The sequence below is a fragment of the Synchiropus splendidus genome, chromosome 5 (genome assembly GCF_027744825.2).
Source record: "Synchiropus splendidus isolate RoL2022-P1 chromosome 5, RoL_Sspl_1.0, whole genome shotgun sequence".
NCBI classification, from domain to species: Eukaryota; Metazoa; Chordata; class Actinopteri; order Syngnathiformes; family Callionymidae; genus Synchiropus; species Synchiropus splendidus.
In genome coordinates, this window is record NC_071338.1 from 10,925,790 (window position 1) to 10,944,133 (window position 18,344).

Here is an 18,344-nt window from a genome sequence, read left to right on the forward strand (position 1 = left end):
GATTAGCATTTAATAGGATACATAACAGGGTTCTGCCTCTGTATTTATGAACAATATTCATGGGTGTTTCACACCACTTTATATACAGAGGCAACCATGTGAAAAAAAGCAGTTATTATTACTGCAATTCACTTCACCTTTCAGTGACCTTAACGTGATGGCTCAAGGGTTTCTGGTCCTCACATATTTCAAGACAAATGTTTGGTTGTTTAGAAGCAGAAAGCCAGACTTAACAAATGAATATTTGCATTTTGTCACTGAACCTTGGCACTCGAATGAAGCCCTCACAAGACCAAGTAAGACATCTGACCTGTGAACAGATTGTATTTCCTCGGTCAGCAGCAGGTTCATATGACAGGATAATTTACAAAGTGATGTCATCACTCTTGGCAAATCCAGCGCATTACTCAAAATCCAAGAGTGGTCAGCAGACTCCTCCCCCAATGCAGCCACTCCTCCCTATATAGCACCTACTCAGGCTCCATCATCAGGCCGCTACAGAACAGAGGAGCACTCATTGGGGGTAGCACTCAACCAGAGGAGAGGAGGGTCGGTTCTCACTCACCTGCAGCTGGAGATCAACCTCACACGTTCATGATGCGTCTGTCTGATGACAAGACTTCACCAGAGACAGGTGAGTGGAACTCAACGGAAATCTTATCCATATTCACACACATTTGATATGTGTACTTATGATGTTTTTGCAGGACACAGGAACCACAGTGATTATTTTACTCACAAGTGGTTTGAACATTTCAGAGTAACAAAAAAAAAAATTAATAAATAAATAGTAAATTAATACATTTTACCAGACAACATGGACAAAAACTGCTTGGATCTCATTGAGGCAAAAATAAAATTTAACTTGCGTATTACTAAGTAATATGGTAATCATAACTAGACCCTGTCAAATTAAAACCTTAAGTGAATGTACTTGCTACATTTGAACAAATTGGGTTAAAATGGAGATTTGTAACGCAACATGTAAATAACTGGACGAAAGACAACATAAAGCCGTATAATAGTGTATGAAAGATCAAGGGTAATAAATGAACAGGAAAAAGAAAGTCTGGCTGTCCAGTAAGTCTAGCACCACTCCAGATTAGCTCAGATTGTCATGCATCCATGGATTAGGGTGAATACATGAGAGAAAAATGAATGTGGCAACACAAAATGTGATTTGCTAACATTTAAGAAAAATACATTTAATATAAAAAAAAAGAAAAAATGGCATTTCAAGCAAGGCTGTTGCTTATGATAATAGTAAACAGCAAACAACAACACACAAAACAGATGTAATTCACTCAATAGTTTCTTGAAGTCGACTAACTTGCAATTAATACTTGGCAGGTGTGAGTTTGGGAGCAGCCTGCATTTTTTTGCGAGGAGGAAAAAACATTGTAAGTATTCATTTGTTCATCATAAGACAGGAATAAGGCATTTAATTGACTAACTGACCATGGCTCCCTTGGCTTTAAAGCACTGAATACACATACTTTTAGTTTAGTTTTATTTTATTATCAAGGACTCTCTGCAGTTCAACACGTTTTTCATATCATCCAAACCCTGATGAAGACAAAACCCACCTGCATGTTTACTGATGACAAAAAGAGACATTTTACTCAACAGTGCAACTGATTTTGACATTTTATTTGCGTCGCTTTATAGTCCAGACAACTGGCTGACGATGAAATTGAAGGTGAGAGAAAATTCACCACCTTATTCTTGCACAAATGAGAATAATAATGAAATCCAAGTTTTTCACAGTTTCACTCTGAGCGTTCTTCTTTGTAGAGCTGCGTGATGCCTTTAATGAGTTCGACAAAGACAAGGATGGGCTGATCAGCTGTAAGGACCTGGGGAACCTGATGAGAACCATGGGCTACATGCCGACTGAGATGGAGCTGATCGAGCTGAGCCAGAACATCAACATGAACCGTGAGTCACTTATGGTTTAGGATAGAATTTAAGAACTGAAGAACTAGATATAGTCCTGCAACAAATCGTCTTTATTTCCAACTGTTTTTTTTTTATCTCTCCAGTTGGTGGCAGGGTCGATTTTGAGGACTTTGTCGAGCTGATGGCCCCAAAGTTGCTGGCTGAAACAGCAGGGATGATCGGCATGAAGGAGCTCAAGGATGCTTTTAAAGAGGTATGCAGGTACATTTGGATTCAACCCAATGATTCTGATTGAAACTGACTTCACCTCCACCTTGGCGTGTTAGTTTGATGCTGACGGCGACGGAGAGATCACCACAGACGAGCTGCGCTCAGCCATGGTCAAGCTGATGGGCGAGCACATGGCCCGGAGAGAAATCGATGCCATAGTCAAAGAAGCAGACGATAACGGAGACGGAACTGTAGACTTTGAAGGTATGAACCTGATGCCGAACATTCAAGACACGTTTAGAACTCTCAAATAACAGCCGATTTCTGCTCCTCCAGAATTTGTCCGAATGATGTCGCACCAATGATGAGGAGGACGCCAACATGTCAACACACCACACATTTGCAGTCTTCCATTCTACTGGGTTGAGATTAACTGAAACCAATTGTACGACTTAATGCAATATGTAATAACTTTTGTTGAATACTGTACATAAGAGCATTTTACTGTCTCTAAATGTTCATTCGTGCCGCGCCCAACTCAACTCCTCACAGTGTTGACGGCGAGGCTCTGCAGTGATGTCCACACCAAGAGTTTTTGGATGGGTTTGCAGTAACGCCCAATTAATGGGATTACATCATTCAATTGTGGAAGACGTCCAGTATGTAAATCCTGCTGCTGGGCATTACAGGAAATCTGCCTCTTTGGCACAGATCAAAAATAAAAGCATTAAAATATTGTCGTGTGTGAGCGGATTATCTTATGGCATCTGTGACAGCGTCAACTTTGGGAAGCAAGCACGTCTATCTAAGTGTTAATCGCGCTACATGCTGCTTTTAGGTCAGTAAATTCAACACATTGTTCTCATCTTATTTAGCGTGACGGAGCATTTGTCCAAAGAAATTGAATATAGTAGAAAATTACACAACAAAACAAGCCACACGTTGTATAATGGGGCAATGCCATGATCTTTGATTTTCCCATAGAGAGGATTTGGAATATCAAATTGTCTGTGATTCTATCATTTCCTGTGGAAAAGGATTGAGCTTGTCTGGGTTGGATTTGGTGGGATAAAGAGATTGTGTCCAGAAAATGGACTAGCCTGAACACTCTGTAGAGGACATTTATACATAACAAATATTCTAGGTATTAAAGGAAACATGATGGAAGATTGGTGAGTTTATCCTGGACGCTTCTGATGACAGGCTTGGAATTTTTACTCCACACTTCTTCCGTCATTGAAGCCACATTTATACTGTAGTTGAATCTATTTTACTTAAACTTGATGTGTCTTTTAATTATTTTCAAAAAGTAAACCAGAGTAGCACTAACAAAGCTCCTCTTAGTGACTGGTTATTTCACTGTTCCTGATCAAAATGGAATATTTCTAGTACGTGGGTGCGCAACCTCTGCTTCAGATTATCTAATGTTTCTTAGCTGATCAAGTAGGTAAAGAGAAAATAGTGAATATTATTTATAAATATTATTTTATTATTTTTGATTTGTCAGTGTGCCTCTGGAATGAGCACGTATAGAAACAAAATAAAATGGATCTAATAGTTAGAAATTACAACCTTAACAGCATTACATCATATAACATTGATGTAATGTTAACTCTTTTAAAGCCTCACATTGACAACTATAGAGCGAGAGAGAGTAGTGTTTTAAGAAATATCAGTTTTACCTTAGTCAATGAAAATGCGTGGATGCATTGGATAGTTGCTCACTATATTTTCGGAAGTTGCTTGATCATGCAACTCCAATCTTTTGAGTCACTACTACTCAGAGGGAACGTTTGAGTACTCAGTTGTTATTATATTATGCAATCACAACAGGCACCTGGAAGAGGAAACTGGCCACAATGTTGTCCACGCATGACAAACTGGGCACGAGTTGCAACGTGTGGACAGATGGACAACCAGGGCTTACTAATTAATAAAAAGGAAGCCGCTCTCTTTCGCAGACAATCCAACCCTAATGACTTCAGCACATCTGTCGGTCCTTCTCCACGAGGAAGAACTGAGAACTGTGCCACTAAGCTTTACTTAAGGACAGAACTCTTCGATTAGCACGGGGGAGCAGCACTTTTTTAGCCAACACAAGGTGTCTGGAACCTCAAGATCAGGGTCGGGGTCCTGTGAAGCAGAGTGCAGACATAGGGCACGGCTAGTCGAAAGCAAGGTCCAGATGATGTAATGACGGCAAGGCAGACTCTGCCCTGATCCTCCTCTGATCCGTCTAACATCTAGCATGGACCTTTTCCACGTTAATCCAGAATAATCCGCCTCTCGCACTGATGCTTTCTGACTCTCTCCTGCGATAACCACAAGCCCACTGTGTTGTCACGCACTCCATGTAAACTTTGGTTTAACCTTTGCCTTTACCTCACAACACTCGTGACCTTTCCCTGTTTCCATGAACAAGAGCGCTTTCCTTCCTCACAACAGTCGCTGTCAGGCAGACGACCTTGATATGAAGAGGTTAATCCCGCATTTTCCTGTTTCAGTTAATCAGTCAGTATGTGTTGTTGATGTCATGCTATATGAAAGCGTGTTACGTAATTCCAGCCGCTACAAAGGGTTTACGTCGAGGTAAATACAATCTATTTATTTACTTATAAAAAAACGATCAGAGGACATGGGAGCACTTTTTTATAGGGTTCAGTGAGAAATAAGTTGTACATTTAACATTGGTTGTGCATTGTTTAAAAGTCATTCATGTTCAAGTGAACCAAAAATAATGTAGCCGAGCTGTTCTGAAGAAGAGGAATTTAGGACTCAAGAACTAGATAGTTTCGTTGAACAGCGGCCCCGAACGTTGCCGCTCGCTTTATTTTCAACACCCATCAACAGTTCCACATTTCTGTTACCCCTCCAAAATAAAACGGAACCACGCGTAGTGACAGAGACAAATAACAAATATAACTCCTTACAGTTCTCCCCCCCTTCGAGAAAGAAACGCCCCCGTTTCACCGCATGAAAAGGCAATACCATTCCAAACACTGTGCCAACAGAAATACAATGAATATATATATATATATACATATATGCACACAAGTATCACTTAGAACCTTGGTATTAGGAACTACTACTCCCACCTGTCCCTATATACCAGATTAGCTGATATATGACAGATTTAAAACACACCAAGGAATGATATATGTCTGACAAGTTTGACATGAAGCATAACTCTATTTTAACAGAACATTACCAGAACACCATTAAGACAACAAAGTTATCAAAGTGGGATGGGACCCTAACTCGTCTCCCTGCACGAGTCACAGCCTGAGGAGGCCCCTTAGTGGCATTCTCCGGAATGGGGTTATCACTCTCCATCCCAACATTTTCAATGCACTCAGCCTGCTCGTTTTGCTGCCATGGCAACCCTCTCAACACCAACTCCATCATGCGTTGAAACGTAGCAGGAGCGTTGGTCATACCCATAGGCATCGAGCGCCATTGATACAGGCCCCTGCCGGTGGAAAATGCTGTCTTTTCTCTGTCTTCTTCTGCCACCTCAACTTGCCAGTAACCATTTGCAAAGTCCAATGTGCTGAACCAGCAAGCGCCAGCCAATGCATCCAGTGTATCATCCACCCTGGGAAGAGGATGAGAGTCTCTTATGGTGATACTGTTCAGGCGACGATAATCAATGCAAAACCTCCAGTCGCCATTCTTTTTCTTCACCAACACTACAGGTGAGGCCCACGGACTGCAGCTCTCCTCAATAACCCCCTGAGACAAAAGGGTCGCCACTTGATTGTCAATCTCCTTTCTCTTCTCCGGTGAAGTTCTGTAAGCTTGTTGACGAAGCGGAGCATGATTACCAGTTCTAATATGGTGTTTTACCAGTGAACATTTACCTGCCACAGCTTTCGATACATTAAAGATGTCCTGGAACTCTTCAAGTAATTCCATCAACTGGATCTTCTGATGCCCCTCAGCTGGAGATTCCCGTAATGACTCCATAATACGGTCTTTATTTGGCATCACTGCTTCAGCCACACGAAGAGGTTGTGGAAGTGACAGCACTTCGGTCTCGTTCCTTGAAAAAAACTCACCAAGGTGCATGCCTTTCTTCAACACCATGTCTTGATCTGTTGGATTCAAGATTCTTGCAGTGGTGACTCCATCTTTTACATGAGTAACGGTATGAGCCACAACACATTCACATGTAGAAGGTAAGTTAGGAGATAGATACCCCACAAAGTCCATGTTCTTATCTCTACCCACAGCAGCAGAAACACTTACTGGCAGGAGTGTCTCACTGATGGGAGGCAAAGTCACGTCCGATGATACTGAGACATTGCAACATAAAGGGATCAAGTCCTTGTCCTGCATAAGGGGGACGACCACATCCCATAACTGTAGTCTTTGATGGGTATAATCCAAAAGAGCGTGATTCAAAATAAGGAAGTCCAGTCCAAGTATTGCAGATTGGGATGACTCCCTTAGCACGTAAAACCTTTGTTGCCAAGAGTGCTCACCAATGCGCAGAGTCACAGTTACTGAGCCTAATGTGTCCAGCATCTGTCCATTCACAGCATGAGCCACCACAACAGCAGTCTGTAGGGGTCGTTTGCGCAAAGAAGGAACTGACATGCGAAAATCTGCACTAATGAACGACTCAGTGGAGCCAGAGTCAACCAAAAATGTTCACTTCAGTGCCCTCAACGCTGCCCCTAATATATGACGTGCAGCAGTGTTGCTCCCTGGAGGGTTGATGCAGGTCTCCATGTAACTCAGGGCCCCTGGTGACCGTAGCTGGTGTCTGGCCCACAACATCAGCTACTGAGCATTTCCCGACTGATTGCCCGCTTCCCCTCTCCTGGGAGAAAGAAAACGCACACCTCCCCGTCTCGGAGTGTTTCCACCTGTCGCCTCTGGACTGCGCCGGCTGGGGGACCGGCCTCGGTCTCCAGTCATTTCGATGGCGTGGGTTCGAATCCCACCGCTGCCACCAATGCAGCCGAGCTGTTCTGAAGAAGAGGAATTTAGGACTCAAGAACTAGATAGTTTCGTTGAACAGCGGCCCCGAACGTTGCCGCTCGCTTTATTTTCAACACCCATCAACAGTTCCACATTTCTGTTACCCCTCCAAAATAAAACGGAACCACGCGTAGTGACAGAGACAAATAACAAATATAACTCCTTACAATAAGTGCAACTAACTAATGTAATTCTTAAATCAATACAGATCATGTTTGCCAACACACGAATTCGAATATATGGTTTCAACAGGCTGAAAGACTTAAATATATTAGCTGTAGCACCACCTTGCGCCAACATGTGAGTTTCCGTAGTGTAGTGGTTATCACGTTCGCCTAACACGCGAAAGGTCCCCGGTTCGAGACCGGGCGGAAACAACACTTTTCTTTTCAGCGCGTCAGATATACTGAATTCGTTTTATACACGTTTACTATAAAACTGGCTCAATATATATTTCCCTCTGCCTCGAATACAATTGGAAAGTTAATCTGAAAAAAGAAAATAAATAAATAAATCGCTTGTTTCGCTTCGGACAGACAGAAAACTATGTGGACTGCAAGAAAGTCATTTTCCATGGTGACTGAATGAATAAAAACTGTCGATATGAAAAATAAGCGAAAGCATTTGTTCACATGAGCTACATATATAGGCGTGACGTCAGTCAGCGGAAACAGGAAAGACCGTGACAACTTGTGCTGTGTGAGTGCAGGTACATTATAGATGACTTTTCGTTCAATTATGACACATGATATGATACACAAGCAGTACGAGGCCCGTTTCAGTGGTGGCTCTTTAAATGTTAACTGCTCGTCATGCTAGTATTCAACTGTCGCTAGCTCGAGTTAGCCGCGCTGCTGCAGCATGTACTTTGGGTTGCTAGTTTCACGGCGTGGATTCGAAGATCATTTAGCGGCACAGACTGGAGCAAATGCTATTTCAAATTCCAACTTTGTTGTTGTTACGCACTTGTCATGTATTTCTCGAACAGTTTGGTTCTAAATAACGATGTACTGAATTGCATTAACATTGGCCCCATTCCTCTTAAGCAAACGCAACTTTAATGTCCAAACACTAAAACAAAAAAAACAAAAAAATAAAACATTACATTCTCCCAATTATATGGAATGTTTTAGATTAAATTGTCGTCCGACTAGAACCAAGTAACAGTCCTTTTACCTTTATGAATATTAGTGGAGTTTGTGGACAAAATGTTGGACTCCTCCTACTCTTACCTCCACCATGAAAACACCGTTAAAAACTCATTTTTATCGACGTTCATTGAGCACCCTGTTTACCTGCTTACATCTGCTTTTGCTGAGTATTCATATAAATGTATATGCATGGTCTTACTCAAGTTCAGTTCTGTCTTGAAAGTTTCATTCTATTTTTATTATTTAAACCGGCTAAAGGACTGAAACATGTAACCAAGACTTCTGTTTTTACCGTGATATCAGCGAGAAGCGCTTAAAAACCACATAATATTAAATATAAACCTGCTGTTTTTCCTTTATCCTTTCAGGTCTTCCCTGATGTTAACTATATTCCGAAACTCATCTTGGACAGTGGTCTGTGGACGTGTCTCTGTCTGGAGGAGCTCAGCACCAAAGAAGTTCCTTAACTGCTGTGCGCCTCCAGTTTCACCCACTCCCATATTTAGTTTATTACATTCTGAAATTGATTTCTTAAAAGCCACTCAAAAAGCAGTGTTCCACTCATCGTCGGTCCGCCGTACTCATCCGTCCAGCGGTAGCAGCACAATGGAGCTGAAGGAAGTTCTGCAGGTGCTGGAGCAACTTGCTCCTCTGACACTAGCTGAGTCATGGGACAATGTGGGTCTGCTGGTGGAACCAAGCAAAGCCCGTCCTGTCAATACCATCCTGCTGACCAACGACCTGACAGCTTCTGTTATGGAGGAAGCAGAATCCATGAGCTGTGATCTCATCATCTCATATCACCCTCCACTATTTCGGCCTATCAAACGCCTCGTCCAGAAGGACTGGAAGCAGCGCTTGGCTATTAGAGCTTTGGAGGCCGGAATGGCAGTGTTCTCCCCGCACACATCATGGGACAGTGTTAAAGGAGGGGTGAATGACTGGCTGGTCGGTGGACTTGGTAAGAGTGGAAACTCTCTAACCCTCCAGAATACCACGTGAATATTTAACGCTGTTGTGACAGCTGATACTGACCCAGAGGTCAACAATCTACTGTCCTCTTTTTTTCTGTGTCACACAGGCAGCGGGCAGGTGTCTGTGCTCAGTCAGGCCGTGGGCGGCGATTCCCATTGTCACAGAGTAGAATTCACTGTCAGGAGCGCCAAGGAATTCAACTCTATCGTGGATGATCTGAAGAGCCTCAACTGTGAAGCCACACTGCAGTCTTCACACAGCAGGTCCTGCTCTCCATCGTGGCCAGCATTTAGAAAGCTCTTCTTCAATACCATTCAGGTTCACATGCGTGTGGCAACATGTAGAGTAACAAGCACAGCAAAAGATGAAAACTGCACAAAAACATTTTTCTCAACTAGAAGTTGTGCGTTTGTTTACCTTCAGTTGAGCTGCATTCTCTGATGGTAAGGATTAGCATGCCATTAGACAGCAAACGCGAGTAAACAGATGTGTTCATGTTCTTACACAAGTGTTAGGAAAGCCACTTGATGTTTGCATCCCAACAGATTTGACAGCAACGAGATCCAGGTCAGCCTGACTTGCAGCGACTCTGCGCTGACCCCGTGTGTCCACAAACTGCTACAGCACGCAGCTCTTGGCCCTTCCCTCAACATCCTGAAATTGGAAAAGGTTCAAGCACAAGACCGTGGATTATTGTAGAAAAAAAATCCAACATGCTAAATAAATGAATCCTGATTTGATGACATCTCTTTGTGCAGGCTCCGCTGCCAGGCCACGGACAAGGACGACTTAGCGTTTTGAACCAGTCAGTTACCGTTGCAACTGCAATTGAAAAGATGAAGTCTCACTTGGGTTTGAGCCATCTGCGCTTGGCTCTTGGGTCAGGTCAAACTTTGGGTGAGAACCTGTGAAAGCACCTTAAGACTTCTATTGTGGAAAGTGAAATGATATATCTTTTTTCAGCAATATTAAAATTTACTGGAACACTGCTATTAAAACATAACATGAATATTTCATATATGTCTCTCTCTCTCTCTCTCTCTCTCGCTCTCTCTCTCTCTCTCTCTCTCTCTCTCTCTCTATATATATATATATATATATATATATATATATATATATATATATATACTGTGTGTTTCCAGAGTCCACTATAAGGAATGTAGCTGTCTGCGCTGGATCTGGAGCTTCTGTGCTGAACAATGTCAAAGCAGATCTCTACATCACGGGTCTGAAGCCATTTTGATTTTTTATTATTTTTTTGTGATGTAGCAATAATTTTTGCCTGTAATGTTCAGGGGAGATGTCGCACCATGACGTTCTGGACGCTGTAGCAAGAGGAACCAGTGTGATCCTGAGTGACCATAGCAACAGCGAACGTGGTTTTTTGTCTGTGTTTCGGGAGAGACTGGCGGTCCGGCTGCCAGACTCTGTGAAAGTAGTGGTGTCCAAGGCTGACAGGGACCCACTGGAGATCGTCTGATGAGACCTTTTTGGCTGTTGTCGTTGTGTGGAATCCAAATTAAAATTCTCCCTTTTCCCACATTATGACTGAAGTGTCATTTGTAATATTTTCCAGCCAGAAATCAGAAGGAAGTTGCCATCAATTGAAAATCTTTTAGTCAAGGTAAACTAGACTCCTTTTTTATGCTAACTCCTTATGAATGACATTCTAGCTCTTGCTATTTTGGAAGGTAAGAGCACGTTTGAGAGAGTGGTTCCTAGTGAAAGGACGTTGGAGACGTTTTACTTCATTTGCAGCCCCCATAACCTGACCTCAGATCAGCCCAGGAAAACCAGAAGGATTGAATAATTGCATGAATTTGGAATCAGAGTACAGTTACATGTAAATGTGCCTCTTGTGGTGGCTCTTATGAAACCTTCATCATTCAAATGAAGCAAATCCATATTCAGTTTGGAAGGGGCACTCCTACCCAGTCCAGACATGATAATCAGAATCTAAAATTCCCCCAGCTTAAATGCAGCAGCCTCTGCTGCGGATTTATTAATTGCTGCTTTAATCCTCGTCAAAAAAGTTGCATAAAAATTCCCGCGACAGCCTGTGTTTGTCCTGAAAAGTGGAAGCACACCATGCGACTGAAATGTTGAACTTATTTGAGCTGGAACATTTTAAACCAGATTAGTACACAGCCAGTGAAGACTCCAGCCAAGCAGCTCACTGCCACCCTCAATGTGAATGCATATGCAGTCTTCTATAGTGTCACGTGATTGGAATTTGTCTTGAGCACTGCACGACAAATCCTGGATCTATCCACATAAATGGAATCACTGTCGGTGGAGGGCGAATCAAAGCAGATGTAGCTGAGCTAAATGGATTCATTACAATGCGTTGTAACTTGCATGTAGTAAGTTTGTGTTTTGCTCTGCATCAAGTAACTATTATATGGATCTTTTTTTTTTGTAGTTAAACCACTAAACTACTAGAATTTGGGCCATAACATGAGATATTAACTAATATTAATACCAACTATGCAGATCTCTCTGGAGACTATTACAGTGCTCATGTTTGACAGCAAAAGCAGTTGCTAAACATAGTTTTTCAAACTACAAACCTGAAGCTTCCCCAACACTGAGCATTTGTTGTCGTCAAATAATGAACATTTCTAGAAAATTTCATTGATTCATCTGTTCAGAACGTTTGAAGTTTCTTTACTAGCAGACAGAAAACCTCATCAAAAACACAGCCTCCTCGACGCATGTAGTGTATGTCAGGTTATGTGTGAGAAGCCTGGTGATCCCAGACACATTACTGAACATCTAAACCTGATTTCAGCACACAATGAACATCTCAAGAGGGACAACAAAATGACCCAGAAAACCAGCGCATCAAACCACTTCACACATGCCTGGCAACCATCAGCAGCCATTGATCACCTGCATCCTCCCCTAAAGCTTACAAAAACACAACTGGTAACTTTGGTCATTATTGGCTGTTACTGACTACTGCTACTGCAACACACCTGTTTGTTCCTAAACACACACACACACGCTGTGCTGCCATCGAGGTAATGACCTTTCTCTTGCTGTGCCTTCACACCTCCACTTCCCCTCGCTGGCTTTTATCCACCCAGCACGCACACACAAGCACTCAAATGGAGAAGGAAAACAACAACTACAACAACATTTACGTAACATCAGCTGTCTTGTTTCAAAGGCAAGCAGTCAACTTCTCATGAGCTTTTGTGAAGACTTTTGAAAGATTGCATTGAATGAGAGAGTAGATCTAATGTCATTTCAGCTGCTAAACTTAGGAGAGAAATGTTTCATAAACAAAATGCACAGAGGAGTGTGAGTCGTAACATCCGCGGTTGGTTCCCATCATCCCATAACATTCCTACATTCATGACAAGGACACTGGACACACTGCAACACACATTTCCCGCTTTTAACTCACCATGTCCACCAGACAGACAGAAAGCGATCCATACTCGGGAGGATCTCGGGTGGAGGAGGGTTGTACTCTACTCAACAAAACGAACTATCTGACTGAAAGTTTTCACGACAAATTAAACTTGTGATACATTGAATCTGTGATATTTTTACAACACCACTGTACTACTTCAAAGGTATATATCCAGTGTATTTGTTTGTGGAAATGTATAGCAACATCCTGAAACAAGATCATTCGTTTTAAAAGCACAGATGACAAATTCTGGAGTCCCTGGAACAAATATAGCAGGTGGATTTGTTGGAAGGGGGAACCTCCACTAAACTTATGTTTCTAGACAAAATGATTGATGTCAGGAACTGACATGAAAAACAATGAATGACTAGACTTTGATAGACAGTATGTTTATTGAGCCTGTTAAACTGCTATTTACATCGATAAGGTGAATATGTTTTCAGTCTCAGGAGTGAATCATTTGGAAATGTCTGGCAGAATATCACAGCAAATGGTCCCATCAATGTTGCATTTATTAGTGACTGGGATGAAGCTTCAGTCCAGACTCCTCAGACACCGGTGTGGGTTGGTCAGTGACCAAATTGCAGCCTGACCAAACTGCCCTCCACTTCCACCCACAGTGAGGACTCCCTGCTGAGGAAGAGCAACGGAGCGACTGCTGTGAGGAAGACACTTGTCAGTAGGTCATGAAATAACCACAGGGAACTCTTTTTATGTGTATTTAGGGTTGTAAATGGAGATAAGTTGATTTGTAGTTGGGTGTAACATTGCTGCGGTTCACCAAAATCCCATCATGAAACATCACATCTGTGGTGCAGTCAGATGGAAGAACCTCCTGACGATGTGTGTGTGGGATCAGACGGGAGTCGATCTCTCTATTAATGACTTCTTTGTGTGTGTGTCTATGTGTGTTTTTCAGGATGAACTCAAACCACTTGACAAATGAAATGACACCAGAGTTTCTTGATTAACTGAATCATCTACAAGTCAAGTATTAGTTTTTGGTAACAGCTATTTCCTCTGCTCTGTTTGCCTTCTGGCAATGCGCAGTATGAAGTTGAAAAAGATTTGCAATAATGAAACATGTGATGTTATTTTTATGACAGGGATCCAATGATAGAAAAGGCGATGCAGGTGAGACAGTGGTCCGAGTTTATCCTGCCACACCTTCAGAGAAGGTGAGACAAACATCAGCGAAAGCAATAACTGAAATCCGATCGAATCAGAGATTTAAAAATGTCCCGGTTTATATGTTATATGAGGAATTGCAGAATGTTCTCAAATCCATCATGTCTATCCCTTCTGTGATGACAACAAAACAACACAGCCATGCAAATAGCCCAAAAGTTCTCTCTATAGCCAATTGTTATGCTAGCAAAGCCAAAGTGTGAAGAGGTAAGTGAAGACTCTTGTGGCCATTTGGCCTTAATGTGTGAAGCGCCACACACCTATATAACCCTGCCAGACTGCGCTCTGGGCATTTGGAGTCAGAGGAACAAGAGAAGAAGTTAGGACAAGAGTCATCTACAATAAGGAGGACTAAGACCTGGAATCTGTAGCTCAGGAGTTGAGGAGTGACATGTTATTGTGCAGCCAGTGAAGACAGGCAGCAGAGGAACCCAGAGCTGAACCATGCTCAGTGTGGACATGTACCCCAGTTTAAATCTGGGAGCGCAGAGGATTGGAGACTGCTTCTACAGAGGTGAGAGCAATTTCCCATTTACTCTAAAGACACGTCAGATATTTTCTAAAGAGCAGTAATTCCAATTCATGAAGAATTAACACATATTGTTTTATACATTTTAAGCCTTCGGAGCCTCTACCGAGGTTGCGATTTTAATTTAAGTTCTACTTAAATTAAGTACAATTTTGACAAATTAAGTTGGTAGGTCAATGTGGCATTGGTGTTAAATATTTACTGTCACTCTGACATGTTCATGCAAACTATGCTCTTGACTTCATTATCACATTAAATGAGCTTTGGTTAAGTTGTTTGCTGACCGCTCTCACAATTCACCAATTCAGAATACACTGCACTTCTGACTATTTCGCGAGTGACCACAGGCTCCATACTAATGAAATTAGTTTGAAAATTTAATATATATTTATACTATATTTTATATAAAGCCTTGACTATCGTCTTATTTACCTTTCTCTCCCTGAAATACACATCCATTCCCTCTACAGATCGAGACGCCTCAGCTCACACCGCCTTGTTCCCACCTCCGTGTGACTTGGCAGCAAAGGCCCTGCCACCAAGGCTGCTGGCCCCTCCTTCAGTCGCCACCGACAGCGTTGCCAAAACCCCAAAAGATGATGTGAAAATGGAGCTTGAAAATTCGTCTCTGTGGAAACAGTTCAGCTCGGTGGGCACAGAGATGATCATCACAAAGAAGGGCAGGTGAGTCTCATTGGACAAAAAAGTTACATTCTGACATCTTAAATTGTTGAATTTAAACAACATAGACATGCTTTATGTACTGTATATACATTCATTTTCTGTCTCATTGTTGGGTCAAAGCATCTAACAAATCAAAAATCTCTGATATATTCTCTCACAGGCGGATGTTTCCAGGGTTACGGTTGAAGCTGGCTGGTCTGAACCCATCCCTTCGTTACATCCTGCTTTTGGACATTGTCCCAGTGGACAACTCTCGCTACCGTTTCCAGGGAGGGGGCTGGCAGGCGGTGGGCGGGGCAGAGGCCCGGCTACCGGATCGTGTATTCATCCATCCAGACTCCCCTGCCACCGGAGCTCACTGGCAAAGCCGCACCATCTCCTTTCACTATGCAAAGCTGACCAACAACACCCTGGACTCACAAGGCCATGTGAGTAGACAATATACACGTGTTTAAGCAAGTTCCTCTGTGACAGAGGATTTGTCACATCATCTTATTTGTACTGCTCCATCTCCACAGATCATCCTCCACTCTCTGCATCGGTATCAGCCCAGGGTACATGTGATTGAAGCCAGAGATGTGCTGAGGTGGGGGGCAGCGCAGCATTCCTTCATCTTCCCAGAGACACAGTTTATCACTGTCACTGCCTACCAGAACAACAAGGTACTGACGCACTCAGAAGTGGTCATTCATGCCATGTCATGTACTAACCTGTCAGGAGAAGTGCAACACTTGTTTCCTCTTCCAGCTTCTAAACAATATATGATCTCATTGCTAATGTCTTTAATATAGGTTTACCATGTGTCTGCTGTGCAGCAGTTTCATTGAAATTCAATTCTTTGTGATTTCTTAGATCACCGAACTGAAGATCAACTCCAACCCATTTGCCAAGGGTTTCCGAGATGAAGGCATGAACAGCAAAAAGTAAGTGCCTGTCGGTAAAAACACACAGCGACACACACTCGCATTGCCGGTACTTATCCTTGCTGCTTTCCCTACAGGCAAAGAGATGCAAGACAGAAGCGCAAACTGTCAGTCCACACGGAAACCTTGGATATAGGTGGGTACCTTTACCAGATTGAAAAATGAGCTCATCCTTCTATACATCTAAACCTCCATACCTCTCTTTCAGTGAACTGTGACCCCTGTGACTCCACTCAGCTGATGCCTCAGACAGGTTCTGACAGAGACCTGCAGGCCCTGGCTCTGGCCTCGCTCCCGGCACTGACCAACCCGACCTGTGCGTACCAACCAGAGGAGGGCAGCTTCCAGGACCCGCTGGTGCAACAGGCGCCTCTGGATCTCGGCCCGCCTTTCATGACAACCCAGCTGCCAGACATCAGTATGACTTTGACCACAGGGATCCAGGACACAACAGGAAGTGATGTCACAAACCCTGTGATTGAAGGGTAGGTGGAAGAATTTCTTCCTTCGTCAATTCTGTCAGATGTGGTGACAATTTTAACAAAGTTAAGTGACTGCATCTAAGTATTTCTGGTTAATTCTCAGTGTATACATTTAATTTCAATGTTCAGACATATATTTTCATAATTCCTGACAGATCAGCACCAGGGGCCAGTGGTATGTTATGAATATGAATTGTCTGACATCACTGTTTCTCTCCTCTGCAGGTCCGACTCCATCGGCGATTCAGTTTACACCAACACTTTCGCCGCAAACCAAGAAAACTACACCTCAGCTCTTCTCTCCCAGTCATCGCCCACGTTCTCCCTTCCTGACTCCTCCAACACCAACGATCCTATCAACTATCCTCCGATTCTTTCCTCATCCCCTACACTTTCCTCCAGCTCCAACTCCCCCTCCCTGCAGCAGACCTCTTTCACCTTCCCCACCCCACCACCATCCAGCTCCACCTCACCACAGCCACTTCTCACCACCGCGTCCCCTCCTGACTTCCAAACCATAGGTTCTTCAGAACTGGATATGATAAGCCCCCACACCCCTACGGACACTTCATTTCCTCCCCCAGACCCCTCGTGCCAGGCCGGTCTGCAGCCGGAGCAGCTGTCTCACTCTTTGCTCTCACAATCCAACCAAGTTGAGCCGCTCAGTGGCAACAACTCACCTGATGATCAGGGCTCAGCCACATTTATTTACCCCAACAACCTGCAGGGCGACCTGGAGCCACCTCCAGTCACTGCTCAGTTGCCCCTCACCCAAACCGCCCCTATTTTACCCTCACAATCCTACCCTGCACCCACACATGGCTCTTCTACCTCCTTCAGTTTCCCATCGGTTCCATCTCATATTCAGAATCTGACCTTTCCAAACATGCCATCAAACAAAGGTCACCCTTCCCTTCACCTTCCAAATCTCCCTCATCAAAATCAGACCCCTGCTCTTGCCGCACCATTCCCATCTGCCTTCACACATGCGTCCTCCTCCCTTCCGCACCCCTCTTTCCAACCTTCTTCTTGCTTGGCTGTCCCGTCAGCTCCATCACTGCCAGCAGCTCATCCTCCAACCATGCAGACCTCCTCAACCCCTTCCTACCCACCTGTTGATATAGCTGCCATGTCGCAGTTCAACCACCCGGGGTCCTACCGTTCAGAGATGATGCTGCATCACCCTTCCCTCCACCCCCAGTTGGAGCCATCACTTCCTACATGCCTGCAGTCCTCTGCGGCCCACCCAAACCTCTACCCCGCCTTCCCATCCTACCCTCTGAGGCTCTGTCAGGACCCTCACTCATCCCTCTCCATCCCACTCAGACATCTCTACAGACACCAGCATGGTCACCCCCACCCACAAGGGCCCTACCTGGACATGAGCACAAGAGCTGTGTTTTGAAATCTAGAACATCACTGCTCATGAAATGGCGCTTTTAGAATAAATAGTTGACCAGTCACATGTAGTTTAATGTACTTGTGTGTGTGCGTGTGTTCTCTTATTCAAATGTGTAAATACTTTTTTCATTCCAAAATAAACACATTTCTTTTGAGTGATAATTTCTATTTTGACTGCATGGCCACAGTGGGTATATCTGAGAGAGTTGCCAGCACATTTGACCAGGGCAGACCATCTCAAGAACCCTCGAAGTAAACTTATATAATTGAAATCAGACACCTGTAATATTTAAAAATACTCCAATGTGACTGTTGAATTGGGAAAATAAAAAAAAGACCATTTGTAATCTGTTTCATAGATTTAGTACTACAATAGCAAAGGATACTGCATTACTGGAAATACATGCAAGTAGAACTGGAAGTACATGTTACATTTGAAAGGCACCAATATATGCTTTATGTAAGTCAATGAACTCATGGAGCCACATTAAAAGT

General features: G+C 43.3%; 3 protein-coding genes and 1 non-coding gene across 6 annotated transcripts; all 4 read left to right on the top strand.

The window, feature by feature from the left end:
- Nucleotides 1–496: 496 nt before the first annotated feature.
- On the top strand, nucleotides 497–2,845 carry cabp5a (calcium binding protein 5a). 2 transcript variants are annotated; one of them, XM_053865641.1, is made up of 7 exons: nucleotides 497–634; nucleotides 1,351–1,400; nucleotides 1,669–1,699; nucleotides 1,795–1,938; nucleotides 2,043–2,152; nucleotides 2,226–2,373; nucleotides 2,446–2,845. In XM_053865641.1, exons 1-7 carry the CDS (start codon nucleotides 595–597, stop codon nucleotides 2,472–2,474), a joined length of 552 nt encoding a protein of 183 aa, XP_053721616.1. In that variant the 5' UTR covers nucleotides 497–594; the 3' UTR covers nucleotides 2,475–2,845. The 2 variants fall into 2 exon arrangements, with proteins under 2 accessions (XP_053721616.1, XP_053721617.1); XM_053865642.1 differs by lacking the exon at nucleotides 1,351–1,400 and having other exon boundaries at nucleotides 515–634.
- Nucleotides 2,846–7,399: 4,554 nt separating this feature from the next.
- On the top strand, nucleotides 7,400–7,472 carry trnav-aac (transfer RNA valine (anticodon AAC)). The gene has a single exon. It is a non-coding gene; the product is annotated as a tRNA-Val (tRNA).
- Nucleotides 7,473–7,653: 181 nt separating this feature from the next.
- nif3l1 (NIF3 NGG1 interacting factor 3-like 1 (S. cerevisiae)) lies at nucleotides 7,654–10,763 on the top strand. 2 transcript variants are annotated; one of them, XM_053865935.1, is made up of 7 exons: nucleotides 7,654–7,804; nucleotides 8,615–9,207; nucleotides 9,328–9,484; nucleotides 9,767–9,890; nucleotides 9,980–10,118; nucleotides 10,364–10,447; nucleotides 10,517–10,763. In XM_053865935.1, exons 2-7 carry the CDS (start codon nucleotides 8,625–8,627, stop codon nucleotides 10,699–10,701), a joined length of 1,272 nt encoding a protein of 423 aa, XP_053721910.1. In that variant the 5' UTR covers nucleotides 7,654–7,804; nucleotides 8,615–8,624; the 3' UTR covers nucleotides 10,702–10,763. The 2 variants fall into 2 exon arrangements, with proteins under 2 accessions (XP_053721910.1, XP_053721911.1); XM_053865936.1 differs by having other exon boundaries at nucleotides 7,654–7,794.
- Nucleotides 10,764–14,274: 3,511 nt separating this feature from the next.
- On the top strand, nucleotides 14,275–17,865 carry tbx6 (T-box transcription factor 6). Its single transcript, XM_053866098.1, has 8 exons — nucleotides 14,275–14,344; nucleotides 14,830–15,043; nucleotides 15,204–15,471; nucleotides 15,562–15,705; nucleotides 15,896–15,966; nucleotides 16,044–16,102; nucleotides 16,175–16,451; nucleotides 16,674–17,865. Exons 1-8 carry the CDS (start codon nucleotides 14,275–14,277, stop codon nucleotides 17,851–17,853), a joined length of 2,283 nt encoding a protein of 760 aa, XP_053722073.1. The 3' UTR covers nucleotides 17,854–17,865.
- Nucleotides 17,866–18,344: the final 479 nt, after the last annotated feature.